Source organism: Protopterus annectens, chromosome 1.part1 (genome assembly GCF_019279795.1).
Source record: "Protopterus annectens isolate FY-2018-M chromosome 1.part1, PAN1.0, whole genome shotgun sequence".
Lineage (NCBI taxonomy): Eukaryota > Metazoa > Chordata > Ceratodontiformes > Protopteridae > Protopterus > Protopterus annectens.
The window spans coordinates 1,574,925,533-1,574,944,722 of NC_056726.1; the positions used below are offsets into that span (position 1 = coordinate 1,574,925,533).

Genomic DNA, 19,190 nt, shown 5'->3' on the forward strand with positions numbered 1-19,190 from the left:
GAGAAGGAAAGCTGGTGGTGGAATGCAGAAGTTTAGGAAGTCATCAAAAGAAAGAAGGAGTGCAGGAAAAAGTGTGCGATAGAAAAGACAGACCAGCCTAGGATGGGATAATAGTTGGCTTACATAGAAGCTAAGAAAGAATTTCGATAGCAAAGAACAAGGCATCAGAGCCACTCTACCAGCTTCTGGAAAGTAAGTCAGCAGAAGGCACAAAGAAACTATATCAGGTTAGAAGGCAAAGACAAAAAGATAAAGAAGATATTTAGATACCTTTCATAAGGGATGCCAGCAACAACCTACTCACCAGTCCACAGGACGTCAAAGGAATATGGAAGGAGTACTTCCAGCAGCTACTGAATGACGAAAACCCCACAAAAGCTGTACTGCCCTAGACATGGCCTATGATGAGAAAAGAGAAGGAGCCCATGATAGAAGTAAGAATGTCACCTAGGAAAATGAAGTCAGGGAAAGCAGCAGGCTCAGATGAGGTCACAGAAGATATGATAAAGATGCTGGGTGAGATAGGGGAGAAATGGCTCCTGAGGGTAGTCATAGAAATGTGGAGAGAAAGGCATATCCCAGATGACTGGAGAATAAGAATGCTAGCGCCAGTGTTCAAGAACAAAGGGGACAGCCACAGCTGTGGACTTTACAGAGGTATCAAACTCATGTCACAGTGCATGAACGTTCTAGACATGGTGATTGATAAATGAATTACGCAGAGCAGCAGAAAGTAAGATGGGAGATGAGCAGTTTGGATTCACATCAGGATGCAGCACAACTGACCAATGTTTCCAGTGAGACAGAGAGTTGAGAAGAAGCTAGAGATGAAGAAAGAGTCCAACTGGGCATTCCTATACTTGGAGAAAGCATATTTAAAGGTCCCAAGAAAGCTGATTTGGGCAGTCTTGTGCTGTTTCAAAGTCCCAGAAATATTGGGAGAATTAGTGCAAGCTATGTACAAGGACTCAGTGACTCAAGTATGAACACTGTTTGGTCTCACAGAGGGGTTCCCATTGGGAGTGGGTGTGCACCGTGTACAGCTCTAAGGTCACTGCTGTTCATATTGGTGATGGACTACATGAGCAAACAGGTCAGAAGGGACAGATCAACAAAGCTGCTGTATGCAGATAATGCAGCGTTATAGGCAGTCTCTGACAAAGAACTTCAGCAAAAGATAGTGGAATGGAATGCAAAACTGAAGGCACATGGGATGAAAGTGAGTACAGATAAGACAGTTGTAATGGCAACAAATAGTGGAGTTCAGAAGAAGCTGAGAATTGAGATAAAAGGGAAAATAGTGCAACAGCTTAACAGCTTCAAGTATCTGGGAGCGGTAGTTGAAGAGAAGGGAAGTCTGAATGAGGAGGTCAAAGCTAGAATCAGAGGGGCTGCAGCCACTTGGCACAGAATGTTAGGGGTAGAGTATGAAAGAGAAATGCCAAAGAAGCTAAAAAGTAAGGTATACAAAACAGTGGTGTAACCAGTGCTAGTGTATGGTATGGAAACTCGGGCAGTAAAGGCAGAGTAGTTGACAGAGGTAGAGATGATGGAAATGAAGTGCCTGAGACAGGTAGTCAGGTACATACTGTGGGACAGGTGAAGAAATGAGGACATAAGAACAGAAGCCAAAGTAGCTTCAATTGCAGAACAGGTTGAAGAGGACAGATTACTGTAGTTTCGGTACATGTGCAGAAAAACAGAAAGCAATCTGGTAAAGAAGATTTGGGACAAACAGGAAGCAGGCAAGAGGAGACAAGGGCATCCAGCAAATAGGTGGCTGGATTGTGTGAGAGAAGACCTGCGACAGTCGAGCATGAGTGTTGAAGAAGACAGGAGAGTGGCACTGAATAGAGAAAGAAATGGCAACAGTTGACACGATGCCCCAACCCTGTGTAGAAAAATGGGTAAAAGGGGGATGATGCTGCTGCTGCTGATGATGATGATTTCAGCTTTCTGATTCCTCTGTTTTGCTCCCATGACAACTGCCTTGTCTGTACTCCGTTTTATTCTATGTGTCTTCAGTTTTGCATACTATTTCCTTATACTTGCTGAAGTTCCAATTCAAAATCTGGCTGTAATGCCATTTCATTTTTATGCAGTAGCTTTGTTGGTCTGCCCCCTCCAATCTGTTTGTTAATGTAGCCCATCACCATTATGAACAGCGGTGAATCAGAGCTGAACACTGATGTACACTCACTTCCATGAGGAACCCCACTGAGTCCGAAAACCGTCCATACTTGTGCCATTGGGTCATAACCAGCATTAATTATACCAGTGTTTCTGGGACTTCAAGCCATCACAGGATTGCCCCAAATTAGTTTTCTTGGGACCTTGCCTTGTTTTCTCCAAGTCTAGGAATGCCTAGTCGGACAACTTCGTCATCTATCTTCTTCTCCACTGTCTGTCTCACTGCAAACATTGGGCCAGATGTGCTGCATCCTGATCTGGATCTGAATTGTTGTTCTTCCATCTTACTTTCTACTACTTTGCAAATTCATTAATTTAATCACCCTCTCTAGCCCTTTCTTGTACTCTGGCAGTAGTTTGATACCTCTATACCACCAACAGTTGTGAATCTCCCCTTTGTTCTTGTACACTGGCACAAAAATAGTCATCTGGGATACACCTTTCTCTCCACACTTCTATGTGTATCCTCAGGAACCATTTCTCCCCCATAATTTGCCCCCTGTTGCTGCATTGAAGTATCAGTGATGAAAAAATAAATCTAGTCACTCATTGGGGGAATAGAACCTACAGCTTTCTAAGCTTCTAACACAAAGGGGAGAGTGCTACCTATTGAGCTACAGAGTGCATATTAACAAATATTTTCATACATCATTGCCTCTATAATGCAAACAAAACTGCATCAGAAACTAAAATCAGTGTCAGAAAAACAATGTATTTGGCTGTTAACTGTGTCAATACTGCAATTCTGTCAAACACAAGACGGGAGTAAATCTATCACAATAAATAATGCTCTGCCATAAAAGTTAACTTTTTTTTTTTACTCTGCCTCAGCCAGTTTTGCTAAAAGAGCGAGTTTGCCTTAGTTGCAAAGTAAACCCAGGCACAGCAAAGACACTGAGCTCATAACAAGCAAACACCAATGAAAACTCTAATTACCTAGTTGCTTAGAAAAAAAAATAGTGAGCACACCTGAAAGCAATTTTGAATTAGTAGAGATTGTGTCTAGTATTTAAACCTGTTGCTGCCCTACACTAAGAGATGTGAGGTTTTGTCTTGAGAAAATGGGGTTTAGGTTTTTCTTTCAAGTTTGTTTTTGCTTTGTTTTGATTGCGGGAGGGTTTTGTACCAGGAAAAAGCTGTTGGAGTCGCATCCTTTTGGAAGAGGAAGTAGTTCTGTTCGTGGTTTGCATTCTAAGCCAGGTTCTGGACTGCGCTTGGGTCATGGTACTCCTGTTGTTGAGTTCCGGGCTGTATCTTCACCAACTTCTGTTACAGTATTGTGCAATGAAGCTGATCTGGAAGTGACTGTAAACAAAGATCTTTTTGGGACTGGACATCTGGTAAAGGAGGCTGACCTTAGTCTGGGATCTGTGGGCTGTACCCCTACCTCAGTGAGTGACATGACTATAGTATTCCGGTATGAACTCCATGAGTGTGGAAGCTCTTTAAAAGTAAGTTATTTTTATTTTAATAAGGCTATTAATGACAATCTATAGGGTTGCTAAGATTAATCATATAATGAAACCTTAAAGTGCCTGTGTTTCTCCATAGGTACTAGGCTCTTGCTTTGTTTGATTTCAACAAGGTGTGTGCTCATTAGACCATTTAGTTATATAATTTGGGCCATAAAATCTCCAAATAAGTCACAAAAAAAATTATTTGGCAAATCAGGCTGGTTTTATGTATGTGTGCAACTAGCTTGGTGTTTAAACTTTTTTTTTTTTTCTGCTATAGTAAATGTATCTTGGATATAAGAGCAGAATATATTTGCCTTGCCTAATAAGCTTTTTATTGCTTGAGCAAACTATCCAGTGTGAGAAATTGATCTTGAGTGGCCTGCACTCTCATGAATTACATTAAAAGTAATAGAACTGCTAGATGCAGGTTTTCCATTCATCCCCCCCCAAAAAAAACACTACCTGCATACTTCTGTGAATTGCATAGCAAGTAATGGAACTACCACATTCAGGTTTGATTAATTTTCTTCCCCCCCCCACTACCAAAAGGTATGCGTTCTCATTTCTCTTCCCCAGAAGCAGGCTGTGATAATTCTTGCCCTTATAAATAAAACCCTAAAGGTCTGGCCTGCCCACTAAATGATATAAATGTTAATAATGGGTGTGAGACTATTCTCTGCCTCCCCAATAAACGGGAGTCTAAGAATATACTTTAGTATACTAAGAATGCCTTTTAGTAATAAGGACATCCTGGCACTAAAACACACTTGCTGTATTGGTATGCTTGCAATGAGGGCTGTTAATAGCACCTCCTGTATTATAATACTGCATCATTTTAAGTTATTCCTGTGGCCTTCATTCTCTCAACCTAGAGGTATAAGGAGGAAGTGTCCTGTACAAATGCAGCACTAAAAATTCTACCATGGTAGAGAGCGGAGACCGAATCCTCTTGTACAAGACTGGGTGAGTTTGCTGGCTACAGCCTGGGAACAGGAAATGTAGCATGTCTCCACACTACATTTGTGTGCCTACAGGTGAATGATTGTAACTAGGGAGTACAGCAGTGGATAGCTGATTTTTGCAGTGTGGGGGTCTTGCAGTACTTTGGTAGTTAAGACACCATGGCATGCTTCCTTTCTTTCTCCATTTAAGATCATGAAATATCTTTGCCTCCTGGATGAGTTCTTGCTCTGATTCCTGGCTTTCTCTCCTATCACTTCAGTTTCAGGAGGTGGCAAGCACTAATGGATATACTGAGAATGGCTTTGGCATGGGGGAGGGCTCTCCCCATATGTTGCTCTGTCTGAGTCCCCTTATGCCTAATAGGGTTTGAGCACCAGACTGGTCCATATTGGGTATGATCAGGAGGGTTTCTTCTCACAATGTGGTGGGTAAACTTGTGAAAATTGTGCAGAAATGGCTTCTGTATAGAGCTAGGTGCACTGCTTTGGTGGAGACTAATCCACCAAAGCCTTTACTATTACTCCTGTCAGTTGTACAGCAGTCTGAGCTGTCTCTGTTCCTGGTAGGCATCATATTCCCCTATTCTGCAGAGCTGCAACAAACCTAAAATTACTGCATCTTTAGGCTCTTCTAAATGGGTTGGGGAGAGCTTCTGTGCAACCCATTCTTTGGAAGAATGGCTCATTTTCCATCTGGCTAATTATCCATTATCTAGAATTTTACATAAGTCTAGGCTTTGTAATGGTGCTGCTGGCTTGTGGTGACCTTTTTTGTAGGTGATAAGACCTGGGCAGCAAGGGAAATTGAGAGGTTGTGAATTCCTAGCTAGTATTGATTGTAAGACCGTGGGCATGTCTTGCCTGATATACCTCATATGGCCTTTAATTTTGCACTGTAACTTTATTACAATGTTAAAGAATGCTGCCGTAACACCCCACACATACTTTGCTGTGTGTAGTTTTAATATATACTACAAGATTGCAGGGCAATTGTACTGTACAAGGGCAGCTTGTCTCATCTTAATATGCTTGATCAGGCCTTATTTAATTTAAGATAGTGTCTTCAGTTCAGCCTCTGGTCATGTTTAATATGTGGAGGATTGGCAGTCTGCAGTTTATGGGCTCTGGTTTGGCATCTGTTGTAATGTTCTGCCTGGACTTTTGGGAGGTGACTGTCATGCTTGTAGTGGCTCAAATGACTTTCTAGCCACTCTGGAATTGTGGTATTAGTCTCTTACACTGTTCTCAAATTGGCTATCATAACTGAGGCAACTGACTTGGAATACATCTTTCTGGAGGTATGATGTGCCTTCTTTTCTGTAGCTAATTATGCATGCTACTTTCTAATGTTAGAGTGCTGCCAATGATGTGGCTTATACTACCAGGTACCATGATAGATGGACTAAGGTATCTTAACCTTGTATAATTATGTCTTTGTTTACAGATGACTTTGGATTCCTTTGTGTATAGCACAAGCCTATACTACACTCCAACAACTAGCCTAGTCATCATAAGAACAAATGATGCTGTGGTTCCAATTCACTGTTATTATCCAAGGTAAGCAGTTGAAGTGAGGGTCAGTGTATTTACACAGTTGTCTGTGAATAGTTTATTGGAAGGAAGTGTAATCTTGCCTTTTGTTTCCTGTAGGAAGGAAAATGTAAGTAGTAATGCAATTCAGCCCACGTGGGTCCCATTCAGATCAACCGTGTCTTCAGAGCAAAGAATGAACTTCTCCTTGAGACTTATGAATGGTAAGAGGTGCATGAGTGCCAAATTTGGCTTGGGTTCATGGGTGATAATTGGGCTAAATACAACTTGGACCTTTATAAGCCTAGCCATACAACTCGAGATGTATTTAGCTACTGTGCCTTGTTCTGAAGAAAGTATGTTAGCTGGGGCATGATTTTTGTCCAGAAACGGGTGCCATACCTGGGGTGGATTTTTAATTTCCTGTCCTCTGTCCAGGTTATGCTTTAATAGGATTAGGGAAAAGATCTGCTTCAGATGGCTTTCTGTAACTTGTGGGGGAAATGTCAAAGTAATCAACTTTATAACAGATCTGCAAGAAGTGTTAATGTTTGGTCCTAGTGCATATGGAATATTCTTTGTTGCAAATGAAAGCCTGAAACTCTTGCTGGCTTGTTCCTGTGTGTAAGACTTACTGTCTTGGTAATTGTTGGGTGATGCCTAGAAATGGAAGGTAGGTGAAGGGAACTTTCTGTCCCAACTATATGGTAGTATTAAGGGGGGTGCTAAAGACTGGCACTTGCAGCATTCTGGTAAGTACAATAGAAATCTTCACTTCAGTTACTGGCATGATGGGGACAGTCCTACATCCAACAAACATACCTGGGTGTGATCAGCTAACTAATATCCATATGGCCTGTGATTAGCTAATATCCATATGGCCATAGACCCCAAAACAGATCTTACCGTAGACTTGGTGGCCAATGTGTAGCGTTTGTCAAAAGTGGATGTTGCCACAATAGCTGCTAACAAATTATAAAGGCTGTATTCATCTAATGGGATTGGTAACATGAGTAGATTATGTTCCTCAGTATGCAAGATCTACCTACAATTCCATTAGCTATACCTTTTAGTGGATCTGAAACTGCAGAACCCTACAATCCTGCTGAGGACTTTTTACTTTCTAGCTGGTAGCTGTAGATAGTACTCCATTACATTGACTGGTTTAAGTTTGGCATTCTGAGCACTGCCCTTAACAGATGGTTGATGCAATTACTACCACAAATAGTCTAGATTTTTACAAAGCATTGATCTTGGGGTGCATTACAAAGCATTGATCTTGGGGTGCATTACAACCTCCCAAGGAGGCACAGCCATCCCTGAGGAAGGATTTCTCCTTTGTGGTCACTAGTCTTGGCCTGCACAAGATTGAATGACTGCCAAGTGTACCTTTTTTTTTATGGAGCAACTGAGTATAGTTAAGGCCCAGATACTGCCTTCACTTTTTTTTTTGGGGGGGGGGCTCAATTTATCTAGATGTACACTTCAGAAAGAACTGCATTTCTTGGTGATGTGTTAACAGTTGTAGATTCGTATGTACTTGCTAGGATTTTGGTCTGAGGATCTTAAGAAGCCTAGCCTTGCATTCTCATTGATGCTTATTTTTAAATCTATGCCAGAGGCAGGCCAACCAAGGGTATACTAGAGCAACAAGGGTACTACTTGGAGTCTTACTCGTATTATAAAAATGGACATCTCTGGGCCTTTTTGAGGGTGATGACCCCCTATGCCTGAATACCCTACTGGAGGCTCCCTATGCCTGAATACCCTACTGGATGCTCTCTGGTACACTTTGTGAGATAAGTAGATCTTTAGTCTTGCTAATTACTGCTAACAAAAGCTTGTAATATTATAAAGTTCTTAAATTCCATGTACAAGGGGAAAAGTGGGTACACAATGTACAAGGGAAAAGTGGGTACGCCCCCTACATAGTTGGCCTTCAGACAACATGCCAAAAAGGCTCCAGAAGATGGCTCTAAAATTTCTGAAGGGAGAAAGCACAGCAGGTAACTACCACACTGCTAGGATTCTTGGTGAGGTCTGTCCTTGAGCAGCATTTCCCTATAAAGTGCCACCACCCTGAGGCAGATGCATTTGTAGAGACTAAAGGCTTTGAATCGTCTTGTCAAGGGAGGAGCTTACAGCCCCATTTAATGAATTGTCAGCATTTGTGATAGGAGTGGTTAGTGTGTCTGATTGCAGACTAGGTGAGACTACAGATATTCCCAAGCTTTGCTTTAACATTTTATTTATTTTACATTTGTTGATCGGGCTAGTCTAACTGGATACATGTCCATTTTCAGTAGAGGCCCAGGGAGAAAAGCTCCAGACAAACATTATAAACATTAAAGATTAATAGTGGAATTACATTAACAATTATAAACATTGAAACCAAATAAGAATAGAGGGAAAATAAATTGGGGGGGGGGGGGGAATTGAGGATGAACTATTCTTAGTGTGGCATAAGGAAAATTGTTTAAGGGTAGTTTGTTAAAAAAAAAAAAAGTATAATATACTTGTAAACATTGTAATTATATGCAAACCTTTGTATACAGGAGAATTATAGGAAGGTTGAAGAGTAAGTAGGTTGAAGAAAGGAAAAGTCAGAGAGCAATAAAAAAAGGAGATCAGTAATGTACATAAGCGGGGTAAGTGGACCCTAGGGAGTAGGAAGATAGAAGTGAAAGAGGAAGCAATTAGTCAGGGTTTGTGCAGGGGCACAACCGGTGTGATTTTTAGGTGAAGTTTGAGTCTTAGTTGGAAAGGGATGGTATTAGAGTTAGGTCTGTTGGTAGAAGGTTCCAGCGTTTGCCAACAGTGTTAGGATTTTCTTAATCACCTGACAAGTTATTAGACTTACTAGTACAAACAAGTAATCTAGTAGAGGAGTGTAGTGAAGTTAGATTCGTATATGGGGTGATAAGGTTAGCAAGAATAGGAGTATTTTTAGGTTGATAAAAGATTTTGTGAGCAATGATGAGTTGGGAAAATGTTAGTAAGCTAGGTACCTCAAATGTGGTACTTGCATTGAATTTTTGATCTAGCTAGTTGCAAATGAAGTATTGAAGCTAGAATAACAGCAGTGTTGCCAATGTGAGTGAAAATGGCATTTGACCCTCCTTGGATTATCTGCTAGCTGAATTAGACTTGCATCAGAAATCCATGAAGAGGTTGAACAGTTTGGGGCTGTTCTCTAGGTCTAACCAAGCAGTGGTTCACCATTAACCAAAGATGTATAACTGATGGTTTACAGAGCTTATTGTATTGAATGTGGTCACTACTCTGCAAAATGCTACTCCCATGAGGGGCATATGGTCACTAGGTTTTGCTGTTACTTTCCAAAACTTGTGTACCTTAACACTGCAGGCCTGAAACAACCCCCCCCCCCCCCATTAAGGCAATTGGTGTATGGCTACTTGGAGCCGTCTTTTGAACCCTGATCTATACCAGATTATAAAATGCCCTGGCACTATATCCTTGTCCAGATTAAAAATAGAATAAAGGGGCAGCACTAGCTTTGTGGGCACATTTGTGACATTGTTAATTAAGAGCAGTTGTCTCTACCTCATTATACAATTGAGCTCTGCATTGTCTGAATCCCAGTGTGTATGAACAATTAAATCTTAACTACAATTTGTCTCCTTTCCAGATGACTGGAGTGCTCAGAGGGATTCCACAGAATTCTATTTGGGTGATGTGCTTCACATCGAAGCTTCTGTCTCTACAGAAAACCATGTACCTCTGCGACTCTTTATTGACAGCTGTGTGGCAACCCTGCAGGAAGATGAGACTTCTACTCCCAAATATCCCATCATTGATAATTATGGGTGAGTAGCAAGAAATGAGGAATGCTGCAGCTTATGCTAGTGAATGAGCAAAATGAACTTTGGTTAACTGTTCTCATGAACTGTCTTAATTGTGAAGATTGAGCAGCAAAGCAGTACTGCCATGTGTCCTACAGAACCTGGACATAATTTGTAGACTCACATGCTCGTGCAGGAATCTTCATTTATCTGATGCTCCCATTACTGTTTAATATGGGATGTCCGTTATTGGTGTAACATTGCTGTTGTCTTGTAGCATAGGCTAGTAACAGTACATTGAAGTGCAGTGTCTTATCAGATGGTCAGCAGCTGTGGAGCAAGTCAGACTGATTTGACTGTGGGGGAGTGGGACAGTGGCTGGTGTAATAGCAGTCCATTCTATGGAAATGGATTGCCCCACCCCTCGGTCTGTAAATTCTGGCTAGACTGTTGCATATAAAAACAGAATGCCCTCTTCCCCAGTGGTGGGCGTACTATCATAATACAGAGCAGTTCTAACCTCTCTTGGGTATATTATGGTTCTGTATTTTGTTGGGGCTTTTTTCCATGGGAATTCTTCTCCAGTGGAAGGCAGTGTGACTTGTTCAAATTCCATGTAGTATTCCTAACATCTTGTCTTCTCTCCTAGTTGCTTCACAGATGGCAGATCTTCTGAATCTTCCACTTTCATAGCTCCAAGGATTAAAGATGATAAACTCCGCTTTGACTTGTTGGCCTTCAGGTTCTTCAAGGACTCCAGGAACTTGGTAATGTGAATCATTGGTGAATACACAGGATGACTGGCTGTACTCTTCAGTCCTAAAATTCTCAGCATAAAATTTACCTTGAATCATGCCTGGATTAAGATTTCAGTAGATTATTCTAAAGCTTCAATCACTCGTCTCTACAGTTGAGTGATAACTTCCTAGAAGCTGGTAGCCTCCATTTCCTTCTGCCGGAGAATCTAGGGAGGAGACCCACCCAATGCCCTAAATCTGTTGGTTGGGTCACTTGTAGGGTGGAGAATCATAGGCTTGTAGGGTTTACAGTCAAAAGGAAAATGTTGACCTGTCTGGCAACCACCTCCTTCACCATAGGAGCGACAGTCAATGTCTACGTTCATGTGTACAACCGTTCAGAAGGATGTACACAGGGCAGGGATTCACAGCATTGCTGTGAATGGGGAACTTAAACTATGGTCGACAGAATTTGACACTGCTGTCTACCATACAGCCTACTTACTATGTATAAGTCGGCATTATTTGTCATGGAAATCACTGTTCGTGAAAGTGGTTTTGTGCTTTTGCTAGTAAACCTGCTCATAGGTAGTAGTATTGGGATTTTAGTCATGCAATCCAATCCAGTTTTGTCATGGGTGTTATCTAATTATTTCAATCCTCAGCTATTTGCCAAAAGGTGCAGAGTTTAGGAGAAGGGCACCAAACATGAGGCAAAATTCAAACATTCTGAAAGTCTGTACAGCTGAGAGGTAAGCCAGTGGTGGGATGGTAAGTGAGCATGGTCTCAATCAGACATGGTGTGGGGGGAAGCAGATGGGGTGAATTTAAATATCACATCCATTGGACAAGGTTGCATTTAAATAGGGTTGGGACTAGGCTTTATATGGAAAAGAGCCTGTCCCAGAGCATATGGACCTTCGGACAAAAGTCTGTCAGTCCACTTTTTCCCACCATCTAAATGGGGGTATTGGGTATAGTCTACTGTCACAATCTCACCCTTCAGTGACACTCATGCCTGCCTGTCACAGGTCTTCTCACAATCCACCTCTTTCCTAGATTACCTTATTTCATCTCTCCTTATATTGTCTGTCTCAAATCTTCACCATTGTCTACTGCTTTACTGCACGTGCCCAAGCAACTAACATGTTTCTGACCTTTTCTGCAACTAGAGCTACTCTGACTTCTGCTCTTATGTCAATTTGTCCCACCATGTGCATCCTACAACCTCCTCTCCAACTGCTCTGCTTTCGACTATTGCCTTTTCACTCTGCTTAAATAGGATGATTGCTAGTATCAATCTAGGAAACAGTAAGTTTTTCAAACCTTAACCTGTATGGTTTTGAAGGTTTGCAGGATAAGCTGGCTCATATGGAGTGAAGGATGGATAATCTGGTTCAGATAAGTGCATAAAAACAAGTGCTGGCAAGGCCAACTATGGCCAGTGGACTCTACTGCATCTGGACAAAGCCTAAAATGGTGTGATGGGAGGCAAATAAGGACATATTTTAAATATTGCACTTACAAAATTAAAGTTGATAAAATAGGTTTTGCATTAGCATGATTCTGAAGTATGTGTAGTCTTAAAACACTGTCATTATCTAATTACTTCAATCCTCAGCTATTTGCCTAAAGGTGCAGATTTTAGGAGAAGGGCACCAAACATGATGCAAAATTCAAACATTCTGAAAATCTGTACAGCTGAGGTAAGCCAGTGGTGAAGGGTGGGTGTACTTTATGGTCTTAGTTGGCGGAATGGAGTAGGATCATAGGTAGACTAGTATCTGCCTGAAAGTATTTATAAGCCTAGCCAGAATGTGTTTGCTTTCACCACCCCTTTTGATTAGTTCCCTGTGCCTCTGTCCAGCAGGGCCACTGAACTGATCCCCAAGAAACTTTCAGTTTCCCATCCACTTGTCAATATTTCTTTTGAAGAGTATTGGCGAGGTACTCTAATGTAGATTGGAATCTTGTTCCAAAGCATGGGAAGTCTCTGGGACAGGAATCTATCCCTCCAGCACATCTATTTACTGTGGTGAGGTTGAGATCCCTAGAGCGTGTGGCTTGTGGGGATAATCTTTAGGTGGAGCATGTCCATTAATTCTGGGTTTGACACAGCCTTGTATGTCAGGCAGAGATCACCTCTGAGTAGGTGGTATGCAACAGAGTACAGCTGTAATTTCTTCAGTCGAGCTGCATAGAGCATCTGTTTGAGGCCAGTGATCCTCTTGGTGAGGTACTTCTGAGGTCTTTCCAGCTATTGCAGGTGTCTTGTAAGGTACATACAAATGGGGTGTGTTACTCTATGATGGGTCTGAGTAGAGGGGCACAATGACCTCTTGATCTGGATGTGAACCCTTTTGTGATTAGGTGGGCCACATAGAAGGATTTTCTAACCACTTTGGCAATGTGGTGATCAAAGGTGAGATTACTGTCTACTTGGATCCCTTATGCCTTCTGTATTTAGGGGGACTAACACCTATGTAGTAGTTTGGGTATTTTGTTTTTTCCAAAGGGGATGACTATGCACTTGGCATTTAACTTGAGGCCATGAATTTGACACCAGGCATCAGTCTCCATGAGACCCTTTTGGAGGATGTCTGTCAGCTGGAGTCATAGCCCCTAGTTTGCAGTAGTCTGCAAACTTGGTCAGCCATAGTCCTTCTGTGCTTGCCTGTACCTCTGAGAAGTATATGCTGAACAGGAGTGGTCCTAGGACTGAGCCCTGGCGAACTCCACCTGTAACTGATTTTGGTCAGACCTAGCTCCCGCAACTCTCACCATGTGGGCTCTGTCCATGAGCCATCTTGTGACATAGGGATTTATGTTCAGGCTGGTGAGCTTGTCTAGAATACCAGAATGGGGAATGGTGTTTAAGGCCTTTGCGAAGCCTAGGTAGGCTGTATACCACTTTTCCCTCATCTATAGCCTTGGTAACCGTCTCAAAGTCCATCAGGTTTAGGAGGCATGATCTGCCCTTAAAGCTGAACTGGGTAGGGTCCAGTGTTTAGAGGTTCCCAATGTCTCTAGTGAGTTCCACAATGATGTGCTACATAACCTTGCAGACCAAGCTAGTTTGCCTTGTAGGGCAATAGTCCTGGGGTCTGTTGTGGCTCCACCTTTGTGAAGCAGAATCACTGCTGCTGTGCACCACTCTATGGGTGCATAACCTGTGGAGAGGCTGAGTTTGAACAGTGCGTCTAGGTGAGGGGTTAGTTCATATTTGAGCTCATGTAGGATGCAGCCTAGGACACTGTCCAGCCCCATTGATGCTGTGTGTTTGGCTTTGGAGATGACTGTTTTAACCTGAGTGTCTGATTTCAGGGACTCTACATTCTTCTGGTATGGTTATGGGCCCTCTTGGTGGTGAGAGGGGTGGTTATGGGCCATCTTGGTGGTGAGAGGGGGGGTGATGTTTGTGCTGAACTTGTCTGCCAAGATATTGGTTATGTCAGTTCAGTGTATTTTATGCCATTCTGCACTAACTCCAAGCAGATCTGAGCATTGAGACTTGGATTCTTGACATAATGCCTTGTGGTTATCTTTGGAGTACTTGGCAATTTTTCTTTCAAAGCTCTCCTTGGATGATTTTGAGGGATCTAAGTTTATAGGTTCATAGGTTCATACTAGGCCATCTGCCCTAGGGCATTTATAAGCCTAGCCAGAGTGTGTGGCTTTCACCACCCATTAGGATGAGAATACTATACCCATTAGTTTGCTGTGCCTCTGTCCAGCAGTGACAGATGATTCCCGGGGTAAACCTACAATCTCCCATCCACTCGTCAAGATTTCTCTTGAACAGAGTCAGTGAGGGGCTCTGCCTCACACATGGACTGGGATTCTGTTCCATAGTGTAGGGAGTCTCTGGGTGATGAATCTGTCCCTCCAGCACGTCCTATCCTATTTATATCTGTGAGGTTTAAGTCTCTTGCTCCACCTCAAAAAAAAATCCAAATCCACCAGAGCCACGAGAGCATGTCCATTCCGGGTTGGACATGGCCTTGTATGTCAGGCACAGATCACCTCTGAGCAGATGGTATGCGACTGAATAGAGCTGGAGTTTCTTCAGTCAGGCATTGTATGACATATGTTTGAGCCCCTTTATCCTTTTGGTGAGGAACTTTTGGGGTCTTTCCAACTGTTGCAGGTGTCGGGTAAGGTACATTCCGAATGGGGCGTTTTACTCAATCATTGGTCTAAGTGAAGAGTACAGGGGTACAATGACCTCTCCTGATCTGGATGTGAATCCCTTCATGATCAGGTGGGCAATGTAGAAGGTCTTCCTAACCACTTTGGCAATGTGAGTGTCAAAAGAGGTTACTGTCAACTTGGGTCCCCAGGTCCCTGATAACTTCCATGTTTAATGGATTACCACCTATGTGGTAATTGGGGGTTACCGTGTTTTTTCCCAAAGGGTATGACTACATTTTTTGGCATTTAGCTTAAGGCCATGGCTCTGGCACCAGTTATCCATTTCTATGAGACCTCTCTGGAGGATGTCTGTCTGATGGGAGTGTCAATTATGGTGCCCAGTTTGCAGTCATCTGCAAATTTTGTCAGCCACAATCCCCCTATGTTTGCCTGCACTTCAGTAAATGCCGAACAAGAGGGGGCCCAGGACTGAGCCCTGTGGGACACCGCTGGTGACCGGCTTAGAGTCTGACATAGCACCAGCAACTCTAACCCTGAGTGTTCTGTCCTGGCTTAGAGTCTGACATGGCACCAGCAACTCTAACCCTGAGTGTTCTGTCCTTGAGCCAGTTTGCAACCCATCTTGTGACATATGGGTTTACATCTAAGCTGGTGAGCTTTTCTATGATGCCAGAGTGGGGTATTGTGTCGAACGCTTTTGCTAGGTCTAGGTAGGCTGTGTGAACTGCCTTACCCTCATCAATGGCCTTAGTGACTGTTTCAAAAAAGTCGACCAAGTTCAAGAGGCAGGATCTACCCTTGACAAAGCCAAATTGGGTAGGATCCAGTGTCTGTAGGTCCCCAATGTCTTGAGTTCCATTATGATTCTCTCCATAGCTTTGCAGACAAGGCTCGTCAAGCTTATGGGGCGGTAATTTCCAGGGTCTGTAGAAGCACCGCCTTTGTGGAGTGGGACCACAGTTGCTATACGCCATTCTTTGGGCACGTATCCTGTAGTAAGGCTAAGATTAAACAGCAGCCTTATGTGTGGGTTTAGTTCCTCATTGAGTTCGTGTAGCACACAGCCAGGGACACCGGTCCCATTGATGCTGTGTTTTGCTTGAGAGAGAGCAGCTCTCACCTGGGCATCTGAGATGTTTGGGAGGCTAGACTCTGGTGGGATAGATATTTCTACTTTTGGGAGGGAGGGGAGAAATTTGCACTGAACCTGTCTGCCAGTATGTTGGCAATGTCTGTGGGTTCAGTGATTTTATATATTTTTTTTTTTCATTTTGGACTAATTCTGAGCATATCTGGGAGTTTCCACCCAGGTTTCTAACATAGCTAAAGAAGGCCTTATGACTGTCTTGTGTCATTAGCGATTTTTTTTCTCAAAGTTGGCCTTGGATGACTTTGAGTGATCATAGTTTTTTGCTAGTATTGATCAGAGATGCCTTCCCTTTTAGGGATTTTGCTGTGTCATGTAGTAGCTTTCTCCTCTTGTAGAGTTTGTTTATGGCTGGGGTCCACCAGACAGGGTGCCTGCCTTTGGTGGAAAGGGTCTATTTTATTGGGGATTGCTTGATACCTACATTCCTGGAGGTGCTCATAGAAGGCATTTGTAAGGGTTTCAGCAGCGTGGGTTGTGGTTTCCACTGGCTTGGGGGGCCTTGAAGGATACCACTCCAGTCTTAAGTGTGATGTTTGCTTTTGAGAAGTTCTTCACTGGTCTCTCTTGCTGGGGGTGGGGGCAGGATGTGGATCTCCAGTGAGATTAATTTATGGTCTGATCTCACCAATGAGGGATATACTTCTGGTGTGGAGCATTTTGTCCCCATGTTTGTGATTATCAGGTCTAGTATATTTTCTCCTCTTGTGGGAATGGTGACTAGTTCCATAGCATTTGAGTTTATGAACTCCAGGAACCTTTGGGCTAGGGTGTTGGGGCTTGAGTAATGTTCCCAGTCTGTTTGGGTAGTTGAAGTCACCCAATATGATGATGTTTGGAGAGACATTCATACTCTCCAGTGTCTTCAGGAAGGCTGTGTGGGTTTCCTGAGTTTTGAGAAGGTGGTCTGTAGCATGTTACAAACTGTAGGGCAGTTTTATTTGTTAATTGCACCTGGATGGTCTCCAATGCTTCGTGCGTTGCCACTAACCTGGAGGTGTGGGTATCCTTTATGAATATGGATAATCCCCCTCCTTTTGTGGTTCGGTCGATTTTTGGGGCTGGAACGCATGATATGAGGTATAACCTGATAATGCTGGGGTGCTCTCAGGAGCCTTGAACCAGGTTTCAGTCACAGCACAGACATCTATGTTCTCCATACTGAGGAGGGCTTCGAGGGCGTGCATCTTCTGGCATTGAGCAGTATTACCCTTAGTTTTTCTCTATTTGTTTTCTAGGGCAGTAGGTTTATCATTTGAGCCTTGACTAAAAAAGGCACTATGGGGGTGGCAAGAGCCTTTGCCAATATCTGGAAGCCCAGGGGTGACGGGTGCAAGCCGTCCCTTGCGAAGCAGCATGGCTTGTCAAGCATGTCATCCCAGACAGACATTGGATCCCCTTAGAATGACACCAGTAATTAAGCCAATTATTAAAGCTGATCATTTTGTCTCTGTATTGTGGCCTCATTCTTGGTGAGGGTAGGATACTGGTCAGGGTCATACAGGCCTGGGCTACATAATCTGAGAGCTCCTCTATGTCTCCATGTAGTCCAGGGAGGTATGTCTCAGGTTGTTCACCCTGGTATGGACAATGACTGAGTCATACTTGTACTTGCTGTGGAGTGACCTGAGTGCTTGTGTTATGTGGTGGATTCTAGTGCCTGACGGGCAGCTTACTGTGATCTTTTCCTTGTTCAGTCTGGTGAGTGGGACGTTGGTGTGTCTGACTATAGAGTCACCTATAACAAGTGTGTCTGGCATTGTTTGGCCTTAAGGGCTGTGACTGTTTAGCACACTGACTTTGAGAACTATGTGTTGCATGTCTTATGTCTTGAGGTGGCAGTTGCTTGGGTGTCTGCTTTGGAGGCCTCTGTAGTTTTGGTAGATTTTTGATCAGTGCCTCTGAGTGTGTCTGTTTTGCAGTTCTGATAGTTCTATGTGAAACTGGGTTTGTGGTGTGCGTGGTTTCCTCCTGTCTGGCCTTGCCAGTCCTGAGTTGAGAGCTCAGCCTCCAGTTTGGCTATATAGTTGCATCTCTCACATGTATTTGTGTTTTGTGGGAGAAGGAGTGGGTTGTCTGTGTACATGAGGCAATTGTAACATTGCCTCAAGATGCCCAGATTCACCAGCTGAACAGGAGAGGACACTAGCAACTGACCCTTCGACATGCTAGAAAAAGTGAAAGTTTGCTGTGTAACTGAGTCAGAAGGGACCTATAGGGAAATGGGTACTCAAGGGGATTCTAGGCCAATGTAGTACTTTGTTTAGTATACAAGTACTATACCTATATAAAAATGCTTTAGGAGCAAGTGCTGAGCTTTTGAGATAGAGAATAGACTGTTTAGATTGCAAGTAGAGAAGTTCTAAGGGAAAAATTGAAGAGCAGACTTTACGGAGCCAGAAACAGTTTAAGCGGTGCTGCCTGATGGTGCTCTATGGGCAACTCCACACAAAAGCACGCTGATCAGGGATGTCTTCCCTTCTTGGGATTTTACTCTTGTACTAGTTTCCTCCTTTTTATTGTGTAGCTTGTTTATGGCAGGAGTCCACCAGACTGGTTTCCTTTTCTTGGAGTGAGTTTTCATTTTGCTTGGGATGGCATGATCATGCATTCTTGTAGGTGCCCGTAGAATGCATTGGTGAAGGATTTTGCAGCTTGGACAGTTATCCTTCAGCATGGGGGCTTTAAAACTTTCCACCTCTGTCTTTAACGTGAAGCTTGTTTTTGGAAAATTTTTTCACTTTTTTTTTTTGTCTGGGGATGGGGGTGGAATGTGAATATCCAAAGTGATTTATGGTCAGATCTAACCAGCAAAGGGTTGAACTCTGGTGTGGAACACCAGTCACCCATGTTGGTGATGACCAGGTCCAATATGTTGTAACATCTGGTGGGTGTGTTGACCAGTTGAACCAGGGCATTTGAGTTTATAAATTCTAGGAAATGTTGGGCAAGGGAGTTAGTACTTGAGTAGTTCTCCCAGTTAATGTTTGGGTAATTGAAATCACCCAATATTAGGGTGTTTGGTAGGACCTTTGTTTCCCAGTGTTTCCAGAAATGTGAATGGGGGTCCTGGGACATGGTGGTTGATCTGTAGCAAGCTGCAATTTGAATTGCAGTTTTTCCATTGTTGCATGTGGATTATCTCTGAAGCATCATGCTGTGCCACTAACCTGGAGGTGTGGGTATCCTTATAAGGATATGCCCCTGCCTTT

The 19,190-nt window shown here is 43.1% G+C and overlaps 1 protein-coding gene across 1 annotated transcript in view; it reads left to right on the plus strand.

The window, feature by feature from the left end:
* The first annotated feature begins 3,218 nt into the window (after positions 1–3,218).
* Positions 3,219–19,190, plus strand: part of LOC122813964 (zona pellucida sperm-binding protein 3-like) — a 31,335-nt gene continuing 15,363 nt past the window's right edge. Inside the window, exons 1-5 of the mRNA XM_044086521.1 lie at positions 3,219–3,641; positions 6,054–6,166; positions 6,260–6,363; positions 9,789–9,966; positions 10,592–10,709. Coding sequence (XP_043942456.1) covers positions 3,252–3,641; positions 6,054–6,166; positions 6,260–6,363; positions 9,789–9,966; positions 10,592–10,709 — 903 coding nt within the window. The 5' untranslated portion in view covers positions 3,219–3,251. The remainder of the gene's footprint in view (positions 3,642–6,053; positions 6,167–6,259; positions 6,364–9,788; positions 9,967–10,591; positions 10,710–19,190) is intronic.